Source organism: Dendrobates tinctorius, unplaced genomic scaffold (assembly GCF_039654945.1).
Source record: "Dendrobates tinctorius isolate UK_male_01 unplaced genomic scaffold, ASM3965494v1 ptg000140l, whole genome shotgun sequence".
In the NCBI taxonomy this organism is placed as follows: domain Eukaryota; kingdom Metazoa; phylum Chordata; class Amphibia; order Anura; family Dendrobatidae; genus Dendrobates; species Dendrobates tinctorius.
This window is the reverse complement of record NW_027361808.1, coordinates 14,948,177-14,966,233: the sequence shown is the minus strand read 5'-3', so window position 1 is coordinate 14,966,233 and position 18,057 is coordinate 14,948,177. Positions and strand designations below refer to the sequence as shown.

Below are 18,057 nucleotides of genomic sequence, written 5' to 3'. Positions count from 1 at the left end.
TTACCTTCACAAAATTTACCTACAAAAACCTTTCTGGTCCCTCAGTCTTTTTCTGCAACTTGCTTATTTTAATACAGTTTTAAATTTTGATATTTCAATAAAAAAAAAAAATGTATATTTTTTAAAGGACTTTTGTGTAACATTCTTCCTTACCAATGGTTTACACTTACCTGGGTTTAGTATTATAATTCCGTCATATAAGGAAGCAATTTTTTTTGCTACATCATCTGAGAGCAGCTTGATTTAGGCAAAGAAGTTGAATTCAACAATGTATCACTATAGGTGTGTGCACACGCTGCGGATCCACAGCGGTTTTGGTCCTGCGGATCAGCAGTAGTTTCTGCTGCGGTGTACAGTACCATTAAAATCAATGCAAACTGAAAACCGCTGTGCAGACGCGGATTTGCTGCCGGTTTCAAAACTGCAGCATATCAATTCTTTGTGCGGATTCTGCTGCGGTTTGGCACCTGCTCCATGGCAAGTGTCAAACTGCAGGGGAAACCCGCAGGCTAAACCGCAGATATACCGCAGATTACTGGGTGCAGCTGTTCACACACAGCTTTTAGATTTCATAATACAGCAGAGCTGAGGAAGTGAACCCTGCCCACAGCAGGCTCTGTACATACAATATTTATAGACAGTGATGTGCCAGTCACAGGAGGAGGCGTGTGGGACCAGGGCTCACAGCAATGATAAGCTACTGGTGCTAGAACAATCACTGTAAGCAAAAAAAGCTTGATAAGACAGTGTTAACCCCCAAATCATGCCATCTTCAGATTATATAGCAAAAAACTGCTAACAGATTCCCTTTAAATAATAATAGTGTTTGTAGCTAAACAATATCATTTTGACATAGTTAATAAAACAGAACATGTCTGCTGCACTAGCCTCCCGAAACTGCTACCATAACTTTATTGCACCCCATTTCTACATTCTTACAAGCCTTTTTGTGACTTAGTTATTGGTGAACAACTATAAAATTAACTTGGAAACTGTCATCAGTCTCTTCACAAATGTTGTGCGATATTCTGTTCCCTGGGAATGTGCAGTACAGCGCTGTATACGCTCCATGGCTTCACTGCACATTACCAGGAAGCCGGACCACCCTGCAAGATTTGCAAAGAGGCAGTGAGGACACTGGTCTGGTTAGTGATAACATAAGGAGTAGGAGGATTAAGGGGGTTTTACACTAAGCGATATCGCTAGCAATATCGCTAAAACGTCACTGGTTTTGTGACGTTATAGCGATATTGCTAGCGATATCGCTATGTGTGATACTTACCAGCGACCGGCTCCCCAGCTGCTCATCGCTGATCGCGCGAGAATGTCCGGCTCCGCGTGGAGGCAGGCGGAAGGACGCAGGATCGCTGTGTGTGAATGGTAAGTATCGTGCGCTGCGTCGCTGCTGCATCGCTGTGAGATCTTTCTGTATGAAAGCTCACTAGCGATCATTTAGCGATGCACCAGCGATCCTGACCGGGTCGTATCGCTCGTCGGATCGCTGGTGCATCGCTAAATGTAAAAGGGCCTTAAGTCAGGGGAAGTCAGTATCCTCTGACTAATCACCCACTAATTAGCATATTGCAAACAAAGTTTTAAAGTTACCGTATATACTTGGGAATAAGCCGACCCCCCTAATTTTGCCACAAAAAAACTGAAAACTTATTGACTCGCATATAAGCCTAGGGTGGAAAATGCAGCAGTTACTGGTAAATTTCAAAAAAAAAAAAAAAAAAAAAAAAAAAAAAAAAGACACCAATAAAAGTAAAATTAATTGAGACATCAGTAGGTTAAATGTTTTTGAATATCCATATTGAAATCAGGAGCCCCATATAATGCTCCATACAGTTCATGATGGCCCCATAAGATGCGCCATACAAAATACGCCCCATATAATGCTGCACAAAGGTTAATAATGGCCCCATAACATGCTCCATAGAATAATATGCCCCATATGCTGCTCCATAATGGTTATGACCCCATAAGATGCTCGATAGAATAATATGCCCCATATGCTGCTCCATAAAGGTTATGGCCCCATAAGATGCTCAATAAGATTACGCCCCCATATGTTTCTCCATAGATTATGCCCCATGTGCTGCCCCGGCCGTAAGATGACCCATAGTTTATGCCCCCATATGCTGCTCCATAGTTTGTGCCCCCATATGCTGCCCCATAAGGTGCTCCATAGAATCCCTCCCATATGCTGCCCCCATAAGATGCTCCATAGAATACCCCCCATAAGGTGCTCCATAGTATACCCCCCATATGTACCCCCCCATATGCTGCCCCATAGTATACCCCCCCATATGCTGCCCCATAGTATACCCCCCATATGCTGCCCCCATAAGGTGCTCCATAGTATACCCCCCCATATGCTGCCCCCATAAGGTGCTCCATAGTATACCCCCCCATATGCTGCCCCCATAAGATGCTCCATAGAATACCCCCCATAAGGTGCTCCATAGAATACCCCCCATAAGGTGCTCCATAGTATACCCCCCCATATGTACCCCCCCATATGCTGCCCCATAGTATACCCCCCATATGCTGCCCCATAGTATACCCCCCCATATGCTGCCCCATAGTATACCCACCCCATATGCTGCCCCCATAAGGTGCTCCATAGTATACCCCCCCCATATGCTGCCCCCATAAGATGCTCCATAGAATACCCCCCATAAGGTGCTCCATAGTATACCCCCCATATGTACCCCCCCATATGCTGCCCCATAGTATACCCCCCCATATGCTGCCCCCATAAGGTGCTCCATAGTATACCCCCCCATATGCTGCCCCCATAAGGTGCTCCATAGTATACCCCCCCCATATGCTGCCCCCATAAGGTGCTCCATAGTATACCCCCCCCATATGCTGCCCCCATAAGGTGCTCCATAGTATACCCCCCCCATAAGGTGCTCCATAGTATACCCCCCCCATAAGGTGCTCCATAGTATACCCCCCCCATATGCTGCCCCCATAAGGTGCTCCATAGTATACCCCCCCCATATGCTGCCCCCATAAGGTGCTCCATAGTATACCCCCCCATATGCTGCCCCCATAAGGTGCTCCATAGTATACCCCCCCCATATGCTGCCCCCATAAGGTGCTCCATAGTATACCCCCCCCCATAAGGTGCTCCATAGTATACCCCCCCCATAAGGTGCTCCATAGTATACCCCCCCCATATGCTGCCCCCATAAGGTGCTCCATAGTATACCCCCCCCATATGCTGCCCCCATAAGGTGCTCCATAGTATACCCCCCCATATGCTGCCCCCATAAGGTGCTCCATAGTATACCCCCCCATATGCTGCCCCCATAAGGTGCTCCATAGTATACCCCCCCCATATGCTGCCCCCATAAGGTGCTCCATAGTATACCCCCCCATATGCTGCCCCCATAAGGTGCTCCATAGTATACCCCCCCCATATGCTGCCCCCATAAGGTGCTCCATAGTATACCCCCCCCATATGCTGCCCCCATAAGGTGCTCCATAGTATACCCCCCCCATAAGGTGCTCCATAGTATACCCCCCCCATAAGGTGCTCCATAGTATACCCCCCCCATATGCTGCCCCCATAAGGTGCTCCATAGTATACCCCCCCCATATGCTGCCCCCATAAGGTGCTCCATAGTATACCCCCCCCATATGCTGCCCCCATAAGGTGCTCCATAGTATACCCCCCCCATATGCTGCCCCCATAAGGTGCTCCATAGTATACCCCCCCCATAAGGTGCTCCATAGTATACCCCCCCCATAAGGTGCTCCATAGTATACCCCCCCCATATGCTGCCCCCATAAGGTGCTCCATAGTATACCCCCCCCATATGCTGCCCCCATAAGGTGCTCCATAGTATACCCCCCCCATATGCTGCCCCCATAAGGTGCTCCATAGTATACCCCCCCATATGCTGCCCCCATAAGGTGCTCCATAGTATACCCCCCCCATATGCTGCCCCCATAAGGTGCTCCATAGTATACCCCCCCCATATGCTGCCCCCATAAGGTGCTCCATAGTATACCCCCCCCATATGCTGCCCCCATAAGGTGCTCCATAGTATACCCCCCCCATATGCTGCCCCCATAAGGTGCTCCATAGTATACCCCCCCCATAAGGTGCTCCATAGTATACCCCCCCCATATGCTGCCCCCATAAGGTGCTCCATAGTATACCCCCCCCATATGCTGCCCCCATAAGGTGCTCCATAGTATACCCCCCCCATATGCTGCCCCCATAAGGTGCTCCATAGTATACCCCCCCCATATGCTGCCCCCATAAGGTGCTCCATAGTATACCCCCCCCATATGCTGCCCCCATAAGGTGCTCCATAGTATACCCCCCCCATATGCTGCCCCCATAAGGTGCTCCATAGTATACCCCCCCCATATGCTGCCCCCATAAGGTGCTCCATAGTATACCCCCCCCATATGCTGCCCCCATAAGGTGCTCCATAGTATACCCCCCCCATATGCTGCCCCCATAAGGTGCTCCATAGTATACCCCCCCCATATGCTGCCCCCATAAGGTGCTCCATAGTATACCCCCCCCATATGCTGCCCCCATAAGGTGCTCCATAGTATACCCCCCCCATATGCTGCCCCCATAAGGTGCTCCATAGTATACCCCCCCCATATGCTGCCCCCATAAGGTGCTCCATAGTATACCCCCCCCATATGCTGCCCCCATAAGGTGCTCCATAGTATACCCCCCCCATATGCTGCCCCCATAAGGTGCTCCATAGTATACCCCCCCCATATGCTGCCCCCATAAGGTGCTCCATAGTATACCCCCCCCATATGCTGCCCCCATAAGGTGCTCCATAGTATACCCCCCCCATATGCTGCCCCCATAAGGTGCTCCATAGTATACCCCCCCCATATGCTGCCCCCATAAGGTGCTCCATAGTATACCCCCCCCATATGCTGCCCCCATAAGGTGCTCCATAGTATACCCCCCCCATATGCTGCCCCCATAAGGTGCTCCATAGTATACCCCCCCCATATGCTGCCCCCATAAGGTGCTCCATAGTATACCCCCCCCATATGCTGCCCCCATAAGGTGCTCCATAGTATACCCCCCCCATATGCTGCCCCCATAAGGTGCTCCATAGTATACCCCCCCCATATGCTGCCCCCATAAGGTGCTCCATAGTATACCCCCCCCATATGCTGCCCCCATAAGGTGCTCCATAGTATACCCCCCCCATATGCTGCCCCCATAAGGTGCTCCATAGTATACCCCCCCCATATGCTGCCCCCATAAGGTGCTCCATAGTATACCCCCCCCATATGCTGCCCCCATAAGGTGCTCCATAGTATACCCCCCCCATATGCTGCCCCCATAAGGTGCTCCATAGTATACCCCCCCCATATGCTGCCCCCATAAGGTGCTCCATAGTATACCCCCCCCATATGCTGCCCCCATAAGGTGCTCCATAGTATACCCCCCCCATATGCTGCCCCCATAAGGTGCTCCATAGTATACCCCCCCCATATGCTGCCCCCATAAGGTGCTCCATAGTATACCCCCCCCATATGCTGCCCCCATAAGGTGCTCCATAGTATACCCCCCCCATATGCTGCCCCCATAAGGTGCTCCATAGTATACCCCCCCCATATGCTGCCCCCATAAGGTGCTCCATAGTATACCCCCCCCATATGCTGCCCCCATAAGGTGCTCCATAGTATACCCCCCCCATATGCTGCCCCCATAAGGTGCTCCATAGTATACCCCCCCCATATGCTGCCCCCATAAGGTGCTCCATAGTATACCCCCCCCATATGCTGCCCCCATAAGGTGCTCCATAGTATACCCCCCCCATATGCTGCCCCCATAAGGTGCTCCATAGTATACCCCCCCCATATGCTGCCCCCATAAGGTGCTCCATAGTATACCCCCCCCATATGCTGCCCCCATAAGGTGCTCCATAGTATACCCCCCCCCATATGCTGCCCCCATAAGGTGCTCCATAGTATACCCCCCCCATATGCTGCCCCCATAAGGTGCTCCATAGTATACCCCCCCCCATATGCTGCCCCCATAAGGTGCTCCATAGTATACCCCCCCCATATGCTGCCCCCATAAGGTGCTCCATAGTATACCCCCCCATATGCTGCCCCCATAAGGTGCTCCATAGTATACCCCCCCCATATGCTGCCCCCATAAGGTGCTCCATAGTATACCCCCCCCATATGCTGCCCCCATAAGGTGCTCCATAGTATACCCCCCCCATATGCTGCCCCCATAAGGTGCTCCATAGTATACCCCCCCCATATGCTGCCCCCATAAGGTGCTCCATAGTATACCCCCCCCATATGCTGCCCCCATAAGGTGCTCCATAGTATACCCCCCCCATAAGGTGCTCCATAGTATACCCCCCCCATATGCTGCCCCCATAAGGTGCTCCATAGTATACCCCCCCCATATGCTGCCCCCATAAGGTGCTCCATAGTATACCCCCCCCATATGCTGCCCCCATAAGGTGCTCCATAGTATACCCCCCCCATATGCTGCCCCCATAAGGTGCTCCATAGTATACCCCCCCCATATGCTGCCCCCATAAGGTGCTCCATAGTATACCCCCCCCATATGCTGCCCCCATAAGGTGCTCCATAGTATACCCCCCCCATATGCTGCCCCCATAAGGTGCTCCATAGTATACCCCCCCCATATGCTGCCCCCATAAGGTGCTCCATAGTATACCCCCCCCATATGCTGCCCCCATAAGGTGCTCCATAGTATACCCCCCCCATATGCTGCCCCCATAAGGTGCTCCATAGTATACCCCCCCCATATGCTGCCCCCATAAGGTGCTCCATAGTATACCCCCCCCATATGCTGCCCCCATAAGGTGCTCCATAGTATACCCCCCCCATATGCTGCCCCCATAAGGTGCTCCATAGTATACCCCCCCCATATGCTGCCCCCATAAGGTGCTCCATAGTATACCCCCCCCATATGCTGCCCCCATAAGGTGCTCCATAGTATACCCCCCCCATATGCTGCCCCCATAAGGTGCTCCATAGTATACCCCCCCCATATGCTGCCCCCATAAGGTGCTCCATAGTATACCCCCCCCATATGCTGCCCCCATAAGGTGCTCCATAGTATACCCCCCCCATATGCTGCCCCCATAAGGTGCTCCATAGTATACCCCCCCCATATGCTGCCCCCATAAGGTGCTCCATAGTATACCCCCCCCATATGCTGCCCCCATAAGGTGCTCCATAGTATACCCCCCCCATATGCTGCCCCCATAAGGTGCTCCATAGTATACCCCCCCCATATGCTGCCCCCATAAGGTGCTCCATAGTATACCCCCCCCATATGCTGCCCCCATAAGGTGCTCCATAGTATACCCCCCCCATATGCTGCCCCCATAAGGTGCTCCATAGTATACCCCCCCCATATGCTGCCCCCATAAGGTGCTCCATAGTATACCCCCCCCATATGCTGCCCCCATAAGGTGCTCCATAGTATACCCCCCCCATATGCTGCCCCCATAAGGTGCTCCATAGTATACCCCCCCCATATGCTGCCCCCATAAGGTGCTCCATAGTATACCCCCCCCATATGCTGCCCCCATAAGGTGCTCCATAGTATACCCCCCCCATATGCTGCCCCCATAAGGTGCTCCATAGTATACCCCCCCCATATGCTGCCCCCATAAGGTGCTCCATAGTATACCCCCCCCATATGCTGCCCCCATAAGGTGCTCCATAGTATACCCCCCCCATATGCTGCCCCCATAAGGTGCTCCATAGTATACCCCCCCCCATATGCTGCCCCCATAAGGTGCTCCATAGTATACCCCCCCCATATGCTGCCCCCATAAGGTGCTCCATAGTATACCCCCCCCATATGCTGCCCCCATAAGGTGCTCCATAGTATACCCCCCCCATATGCTGCCCCCATAAGGTGCTCCATAGTATACCCCCCCCATATGCTGCCCCCATAAGGTGCTCCATAGTATACCCCCCCCATATGCTGCCCCCATAAGGTGCTCCATAGTATACCCCCCCCATATGCTGCCCCCATAAGGTGCTCCATAGTATACCCCCCCCATATGCTGCCCCCATAAGGTGCTCCATAGTATACCCCCCCCATATGCTGCCCCCATAAGGTGCTCCATAGTATACCCCCCCCATATGCTGCCCCCATAAGGTGCTCCATAGTATACCCCCCCCATATGCTGCCCCCATAAGGTGCTCCATAGTATACCCCCCCCATATGCTGCCCCCATAAGGTGCTCCATAGTATACCCCCCCATATGCTGCCCCCATAAGGTGCTCCATAGTATACCCCCCCCATATGCTGCCCCCATAAGGTGCTCCATAGTATACCCCCCCCATATGCTGCCCCCATAAGGTGCTCCATAGTATACCCCCCCCCATATGCTGCCCCCATAAGGTGCTCCATAGTATACCCCCCCCATATGCTGCCCCCATAAGGTGCTCCATAGTATACCCCCCCCATATGCTGCCCCCATAAGGTGCTCCATAGTATACCCCCCCATATGCTGCCCCCATAAGGTGCTCCATAGTATACCCCCCCATATGCTGCCCCCATAAGGTGCTCCATAGTATACCCCCCCCATATGCTGCCCCCATAAGGTGCTCCATAGTATACCCCCCCATATGCTGCCCCCATAAGGTGCTCCATAGTATACCCCCCCATATGCTGCCCCCATAAGATGCTCCATAGAATACCCCCCATAAGGTGCTCCATAGTATGCCCCCATAAGGTGCTCCATAGTATGCCCCCATAAGGTGCTCCATAGTATGCCCCCATAAGGTGCTCCATAGTATGCCCCCATAAGGTGCTCCATAGTATACCCCCCCATATGCTGCCCCATAGTATACCCCCCATATGTACCCCCCCATATGCTGCCCCATAGTATACCCCCCATATGCTGCCCCATAAGGTGCTCCATAGTATACCCCCATAAGGTGCTCCATAGTATGCCCCCATAAGGTGCTCCATAGTATGCCCCCATAAGGTGCTCCATAGTATGCCCCCATAAGGTGCTCCATAGTATGCCCCCATAAGGTGCTCCATAGTATGCCCCCATAAGGTGCTCCATAGTATGCCCCCATAAGGTGCTCCATAGTATGCCCCCATATGCTGCTCCATAGTATGCCCCCATATGCTGCCCCCATAAGGTGCTCCATAGTATACCCCCCATAAGCTGCCCCCATAAGGTGCTCCATAGTATACCCCCCATAAGGTGCTTCATAGTATACCCCCCCCATATGCTGCCCCCATAAGGTGCTCCATAGTATACCCCCATAAGGTGCTCCATAGTATACCCCCCCCCATATGCTGTCCCCATAAGGTGCTCCATAGAATACCCCCTGTTATGAATGGGTCACCAAGGAGGAAAAAACCTAAAACAAGCTAAGCCCCAGAAAAACCAGAGAGGTTGGTAACTATGCAGATTCCTGATCCTAACCACACAACTAGCAGCAGCCGTGGAGCGTACCTACGATGAACCTAGACGCCTCGTCACGGCCGGAGGACTAAATAAGCCTAAAGCAAGAAAAAGGGAAAACTAACTGCCCCAGAGCAGACCCCAAAGGAATAGACAGCCCCCACACATGTATTGACGGTGAAACAAGATGAAAATACAAACAGGCTGGAAAACAGGCTGAACAAACGATGGGGCCCAAACTAATTAGAATGGAGAGGAAAGGAAAGTCACTGTCTGCAATCTGCCCAAAACCCTACAAAATAATGTCCAAAACATCTGATAAAATTAACCCTGAAGTCACTAGACTTCTCCCACTATATCAGCACTCTGATATATTCTGAGACAGAGCAAAAAGAGGCCAATCTAATAAGGGACAAAAAGCAAATTGGCAAATACAGATAAGAGCGGAAATTCAGCACAGCCCCAGCCGGGGCTGGCTGACCACACAAAAAACTGAATAGAACAACAAAATCAAGTGTGAACATTAGGAGAAAAACTTAGCTTGAGCTGACTGGAACAGAGCTGAGAACCAAGACCTGACAAGCAGAAGGAATCACCAGAACCAGAGTAGGGCGTCGGCTGTCTTAAATCCAATCTGAGATTCCCGAGGTCCAATCGTCATCCTCATTATCAGGTGGCAGATCTCTACTGATTAAATCAGCCTCACTACCTCCTGTTACCACCAGAGGGAGCCTGGAAGGAGAACTCAACTGGTAGACCAGAAAATGAACTGTTCTGCTTGAACATCACAGACAGAGGACAGAAGACAGCAGAGCAGCGCGCAGCGATGGACCGGAGATTGCTAAATATGGCATAGACTTACCCCCTCCTGGCACAGTCTCTGTGCAGCCCCTTCTCCCGGTCTCAGGCTCCTTCCTGCAGCGGTCACGTGGTACCGCTCATTAAAGTCATAAATATGCACAGATTCATGACTTTAATGAGCGATACCACATGACCACTGCAGGAAGGAGCCTGAGACCTGGGAGAAGCGGGGGGGGGCTGCAGAGAGCGTGCCAGGAGGGGGTAAGTATGACCTAACACCCCTGCTCCCCCTCCCCCACCGACTCCCCAGTATATGACTCGCGTATAAGCCGAGAGGGGGACTTTCAGCCCAAAAAAATGGACTGAAGAACTCAGCTTATCTGAGAATATATACGGTAATTTTATAGTTACTCATCAGCCACAAAACAGGACTTGTTAGAATGTAGCAACTGGGTGCAATAAAGTCATAATGGTGATTTAAGGGGGCTAGCGTAGCTGACTGGTTTCCTTAAAGGTGTTGTCCACTACTGACCAACACCAGATTACTTCAGGGCCCCATATAAAATAAAAACAAATATTCAACTGCCTGCAGAAGCATGGTGTCTGATTAATAGCCTATTTGATTATGTCAAGTCCCTTTTAAACTGGAGTAAATTTCTCTTATAATTTACAACACTTTCTGGCATATATTACAATTTATAATAAATTTGATGAGGCTGGGGATGCCCATATCCCCTACACAAAAAAATAAAATATTACGTTTTATATTTTTTATCAACAACACCCAGCCATATTTGATGGAAGACATCAATGGAACAGGCTATAATAGACAAAACGGGTCAAAAGTTTTTAAATGAAACCAATTGCAAAAAAAAAATTTACCCAAAAGTACATGGATTATGAAAAAAAAAAAAAAAATATATATATATATATATATATATATATATATATATATATATAGGCTTTTGCTTTGCTTTGTCACTAGTGCCCTGGAGTGCCCAACCAAATTAATCTCTTATTTTATCCACAATACTGAATTATTTAGTTGCAAAATTCTAAAGATAATCTTTTATTTTCTCTAAATCGCATTTCCAAGCAAGACATTGCATTATTAAAGCTAAACCCACCTGACTTGAGATGTCCATTGCGGCAAGGTAGGTTAGTACTCTCACTACACACTTCCATTGGCTTGTTCTGACCTTGCATATCTGCTTGCAGTGTTGCTATGCAAACAGAGGAAAAAGGTAGAAATAAAATAAAAAACAAAATGAACAAAAACAAAACTACAGCCACTGATGTCACTACACACACTAATGTCAAATGAGTTTGGTTTTCCTAAACAGTTAAATAGGTGGAAATAGGTGCACTGAAAGCGAGCTAGATGTGACCACTTTTGTGTGCGAAATAGGGCGGTGAACCATTATGGATTACATATGTGCATGGCAATCCCTATACATGGTTCTCCACAAGATCAGCACAAAACTAACTATAGACTAAAACATAAATGTAAGCTGGTCACACACACTAAAGTCAGCTGAACCTGGTAACTATATGACAACTCACAATGCTATATGTGAGGGGGGGGGGAAGATAGAGTTGGACTAACATGTCCCACCGCCTTTTCTTAAAGGAAAATTTGCAAAGTGTTTGTTATAACAAGAAATGTAGCAATTTAAAATCTCTCCTTTCTTAATTTTGAAAGTTTACTGCTCATTGCCTTAGTTAAAAACCGCTGCTGCAAGGTTATATCTGCTTGCAGCACTGGAGACAGTTCAAGCCAGTGAGTGCAGGAGGGTGGTGCACTGCTGGAGAGAGATAAGGCAACTGGGATTCTCAAGTTGTGTCTTGAGCAGCGCTCATCTCTGTAGCCGCCTTCCTAGTTGCTCAGGAGGAGTGTGTTCCTCCTTGAGTGATAGTTCTGGTCAGGAGTCTTTGCCTGTTACTACACATTAATGGTCTGTCAATGCTTCATCTAACTGTAGACTAGCACCACTATAATTACATAGCGATAACAGGGCCTTTGAACAAGCATACCGCTCAGGAAAGTAAGAGCCCTGAATAGGAGAACTGCTCTGGAAACTGCCGATGGGAGCTGGTGGAATGTTATTACACAGGATTGCCAAGAGCTTTGTCAATAGGCAGGAGAGCAGCTAACTGCTGTATAAAAATTAAGTGGAGAGAGCCAATTGAACTGTTAGGAGGTAAATAATCTCCTGGAATGGAGCTACTCTGCCCAAAACTGGTGGCCAAGCTCTGAGGAAACAAGCTGCACACCATGTAACCGAAAGGTTCTCATTGTAGAAGCATGGAAGCAAATAGAAAAATTAAGTCAATGGCAAACTTGCTTATTTTCATGCAGTTTAACTAAAACAAACGGATAACATGAGAATTTCCCTGCTGCTAAGTTTTTATCAGACGCTTGCTCCATTCTCCAAATTGAGAACATGTGCATGGATGGGAGGGCAGTCTGGAGGAATAGCTGCTGAGCAAGCTACCATAAACTCTTGTGTAAAACGTATAGCTGCATAGATTTATGTGCAGAGTTAGCCCCACCACATGTTAACCTATGGGAGTTGCATGACATTATCTGTACATGCTGTTTTATACAGTATCTGTCATGGATAAGGATATTTCACAATCATTGCGGTCAGTGTATTTTCCTGTTTATTATCTGTTTGGGTGCCATGATAATTAGCAAATAACAATCAGGGGGCAGAAAGGGGGAGATACAACAATTTAAATGACCATCAAAACAAAAATACTTTGTGTCTGTAGCGCGCTTTACACAAGCATTCAATGCACAATGCTCAAATTATGAAGGTGGGAAGTGGAGATGAAAACATGAGGAAATAAATGGAGCAAGAAAATTCTGTAGCTCTACACTTTATATCGATAACGGGCTCAATCTCTTACAGACACAGGTGAGTTGCCGTAAATATAGGAAGACAGACAACAAGTGAATGTTTGGTACTAAGGAAAAATAAAATACTGTGCATAAATGTGATGCAAATGCAAGAAAACAAACACGGAGCATGCAAAGCTCACAAAGACGTGTTAGCAGCATGGAGCAAGGCTATGGTTAAGAGGTTATTCACTACTTTATCATTGATTATCAATGTCTGATCAGTTTGGGGTCCGACACCCAGCAGTGCTGCCGATCAGCTGCTCTCTGCGTCAGCGGCCGACAATGCTCAATTGCGGAGCTGCTCTACATCCTCCTTCTAGTAATCAGGGCTGTGGAGTCGGTAAGCCAAACCTGCGACTCCTCAATTTCCCTTACACCGACTCCGACATATATTGCTTATATTTAAGTGAAAAATTTATTGTAGTACAATGTGAACATCAGACATTAAATCATTTTTATGATACAAAAAAATCAAGATATTTAGATAGAACATAATATTTATTGGAATACAACTTTAGAACACAAAAAACTAGTAAATTGTAAACATGTAATACACTATGTAATATCGAATATATATATATATATATATATATATATATATATATATATATATATATATATATATATATATATACATACACACACATACATACATATACACACACACTATATAATAAACTATAAGTGGCAAAAAACAGTTTTCAACAAAAACATACTAAACAACATTTGTGCAGTCTATGAATTTGTTCTAAGAAATAGAGTTGCCTCCATCAGATCCTCCTTCATAGATGACCTCAAATCTGACCTAATAATTTTAAGGCCATAGAACGACCTCTCTATAGTAACTTGGGTTGGAGGCAAAGCCGTAACCACATGGGCAACATCTCTAACAATTTCCGGGTATAGAGGAATTGCCTCATGCACAGTCAGTTTTGATTAACGGTTGAATTTTTCTTTTTCTTTGAGAGCAAGTGAAACGTTTTGCTGAAATATGGTCAATCTGCTTGCTATAGGAGACAGAGTGAAATCTTTTTCTTGCGGCAATGCTTTGCCTGCTCCATGTCATACAAATACTTGTCAAAGTCAAACTCCTCATCTGATGAGGATGAAGATATGGCAGCAGTAGCACTGTCAGGACCCGAGTCCTCTTGCAGCTGGCAGTCCTCCTGTAGGCCACTCATCCTAACTGCTACCTCAGTCAGAGCTTCTTTTCCTTTAGTAAGCTGTTGATCATCAAGCAATATACGAAGACTTGGGTCCACATAAACAGCTGCCAGAAAAATTTTATTTTCCAATAGCTGTGTCTCTCTCCGTTTCATTGAAGCAGAAATGCCATCTGCGATTAAACAGCAAAATAGCAAGTTCTTCCGCTCCCTCATGAAAATGCCAGGAGTTAAACCCTCAGCTTGTAATTTTTTAGTCACAGTAAATGGGTGATTAAGCAATTCCTTCAATTCAACCACCTGTGTCCGTTGACCTTCATTTAGGGTTACCTGAGGGTTCGCCATATCTATAAGAAACGGATTTAGTTGATCAACAATTGCCCTTTTCCAGCACATCTCTTCAAGATGGAATCAATTTTAGGGGTTCTGACGGCAATAACCAAATTTCCTCACTTTTCCAATCAGATTTCCAGCATGTCCCTCTTGCAGACTATCTCTTATTGCCAGCTGCAACATGTGCACAACACAGCGCATGTGATGAATAGGAAAGTGTTTTGAAGCAGCTTCAACAAGATCTATTTCTACTGTATAATTTTGCTGTTCTTCTGTTGCAATATCTGTTTGTTCCTCAGTTACATGAACAGCACTGTGGCCTTCCATCTCAAACATACTGAATCCTAAATGTCCCTCTAGCTGTTGTTCATTACTCTCATTCATCAGTGTAATTGTACTTATGTTTGAAGCATTGTCCGTTACAATAGCAAGAACCTGTTCTTTTTTGAGTTCGTAATCTTGCAGAACTTTTTCCACTAAGGCCTAGAGAAACTGGCTGCTGTGATGAGCTTTTTAGTATCTTTTACTGCCAGCGTGTTGGTAACAATTTTTGTTGTCACAAACATATCGAACATTGATGGCAAAATAGTTCACTCTGACGTGTGCAGGCATCCATTTTAAGAAACATGAAGCGTCTTTTTAAGATCTTCCTTTTGTTTAAGGGCTTCTTCAATCACTAATTTTCTAATACTTTATCTTTCCAGAGAAACACCAAGTTTGAGGCCATTTCTCCATTAAGAGCTGTAAAAGCTGGTTGTGCAAATAATGTTAATGGTACACCGTCCTTCACAACAAGCTGTATGAGTTGTCTTTTAGACATATCTGCTGTCATTGTTACAGTAACTGTCACTTACAAAATATCTAGTTAATGATGTTTGAGACGCTCTTTCCTCCTCCTTTGCCTGCAGGAAGTGTTAGTCTGTGTGCTACCCAGCTTTCATTCTTTTTGGTACAGATAAGACATGTAGACAGATATGGATAAATGGATAGATAGAGCAAATTTCTAATCTGCTTTTGATATTGAAAACATTATCTATGAGCTCAAAAACCTTTCAGGTGATGCGGTTTTTTAAAAATCTGATCGGCTTTTGCAGCTGAAAAACATATCCACAAAAAACGCAGCAAAAATGCTGTGTGTGAATGTAGCCTTAGATCAGGAATAGAACTGTCATTTATAGGGCATTTCATAACTTTCCCAAATTCCTATGAAAAAATATTCTGCATTCAACTACTGTATCCAATTTATTATATATTTTAGAAGTCGGAGTCGGTCCATATTATACCAACTCTGATTCCACCAAAACGAGCACCGACTCAGACTCCACAGCCCTGCTAGTAATACCAATAGACACATGGCGCACACCTACACAGCTCACCATCAGGCAATTATGCATGCTCTTCTCTTACCATGGGTTCACCACATTGCCTATATGCTCAGTATCACACCAAGGGACATGTTATTACAACACTTGTATCTAGGTCTTCACATGTGTGCTTAACCCCTAGTGTACCCTTTTCCAATTTTGGCATATACTTACCTTTGTGCTATCATTTCCTTTATCTTTTTAGCACCTTCGCACATCTACACTACTACACCAATGATACATACCTCCAGGTCCATTGATTCGGACTATTTGCTCTTTATTTCTATATACTCTTATTAGTCCTATACTTGGCAAGACCTGTTCGCTTAGACACTATTCCATTTATTTTATATTATAGCCAGGACTGGACTGGCCATCTGGCAATTCTGGCAAATGCCAGAAGGGCCTGTCTGGTTGTGGGCTGCCTTGTCTTCTAACAGAATTGGTGTTCTCAAGACACCCATACTGTTAGGAGTTGTGACGGAGCACAAAGTCGCTGACTCCGTCACTTACCCCAGCAGGTCACGGGTATCATTAGAAATATTGGACTTGTAGAAAATATTCCTTTCCTCCGTCCAGGGTCATATTAGTAAAAAATCCCATCTAGTTCATGGGGACGGGGACAACATGGGCCTGTGTGATTTCAAATGCCTGATTATAGCTACTCAACATTACCAGTCCTTATCTTTGTGTACTAGTCTACATGTATTCTCATTGTATAGGTCTTATGGATTTTTGCTGTTAGTTGTGCCACCACGTCACCAATTGTCCTAAATACCGTATATACTTGAATATAAGCCGAGATTTTCAGCCCCAAAAATTGGGCTGAAAGTCCCCCCCTCGTCTTATATTCGAGTCATATACAAAGGGGGTCAGAGGGGAAGGGGGGGTGGGGGTGTCAGGTCATATGCGCATATTCATGAGTTTTAATGAGCGGTACCACATGACCGCTGAAGGCAGGAAGAGAGAGCGCGGAGAAGCTGGGGGCTCAAGACACAGCGTCAGGACGGGTAAGTATAGCGATACTCACCTGTCCTGCGTCCATGGCTGCTTGCTGCTGTCTGTCATCGGTCAGTGACTTCAGACAGCAGAGGGTGCGGTGACGTGGTTAGTGCGCGCCGCCTGCAGTCTGAACGTCACTGACTGATGACGTGCCAGATAGCGGTGAGCAGCCATGGACGCAGGACACGTGAGTATCTCAGGTGCCAGCAGCGACACCGGCACCTGACACCCAGCAACGGAGAGGTATGTCTTTTTTTATTTTTACATGCAGCAGCAGCATGGGGGAACAATCTATGGAGCTTCTTATGGGGACACCATATGGGGGAATAATCTATGGAGCATTTCCCACCCTAGGCTTATACTCGAGTCAATACGTTCTCCCAGTTTTTTGTGGCAAAATTAGGGGGGGGGTCAGCTTATACTCTGGTCGGCTTATACTCGAGTATATACGGTAAGTTTTATTTTCAATCTCTTTCATTTTATCCTTTGACTCCCCCTTGACCTTTATTCTATCTTTTCTCTATTGGTGTTACTGTATCATCTATCCGAATGGTCTGCCATTCCGCTGTGTGCACATATATATCAATACTAATATTGCCTTGGTTCAGTGTGTTCTGACCTACATTCTCCTATTTAAATCAATAGGAGGCAGATGTGCAGTACCCAGTCGCGGCCACTGTCAGAAGACTGAGCAGCGCCACAATTGAGCATTTCCAGCCAAAGTTGACAGATAACAACTGATTGGCAGGAGTGCTTGGTGTCAGACCTAGACTGATCAGACATTGATGACCTATCCTTAGCATAGGTCATCAATGATAATGTAATGGACAACCTCCTAGAAGGTGAAGGAGACCCTAACCCACTGTTCATTTTGGCTTTTTATGCTCTAAATGGAGCAAATCACCATACAAAATGTTAAACTTTCTCTCTAAAAATGTAAATATTAAGTCAGATCAACAAAACAGATTAGATGCAAGCCAACAAACCAGGCAGCAAAGAGCCAGCATCCTATGCTTACGGTGAAGCATGTACACAAGATCCTCTGTGAACCACAG

General features: G+C 47.0%; 1 protein-coding gene across 2 annotated transcripts in view; it reads right to left on the bottom strand.

Annotated features, from left to right (window-relative positions):
* Positions 1–18,057, bottom strand: part of SPAST (spastin) — a 90,202-nt gene that overhangs the window by 44,169 nt on the left and 27,976 nt on the right. The window contains exon 4 of one of the 2 annotated variants that reach the window (XM_073545154.1): positions 11,363–11,458. The exons of the other annotated variant lie outside the window; for it this stretch is intronic. Within the exon in view, the coding sequence (XP_073401255.1) occupies positions 11,363–11,458 (96 nt within the window). The remainder of the gene's footprint in view (positions 1–11,362; positions 11,459–18,057) is intronic. 2 annotated transcript variants of the gene reach the window in all.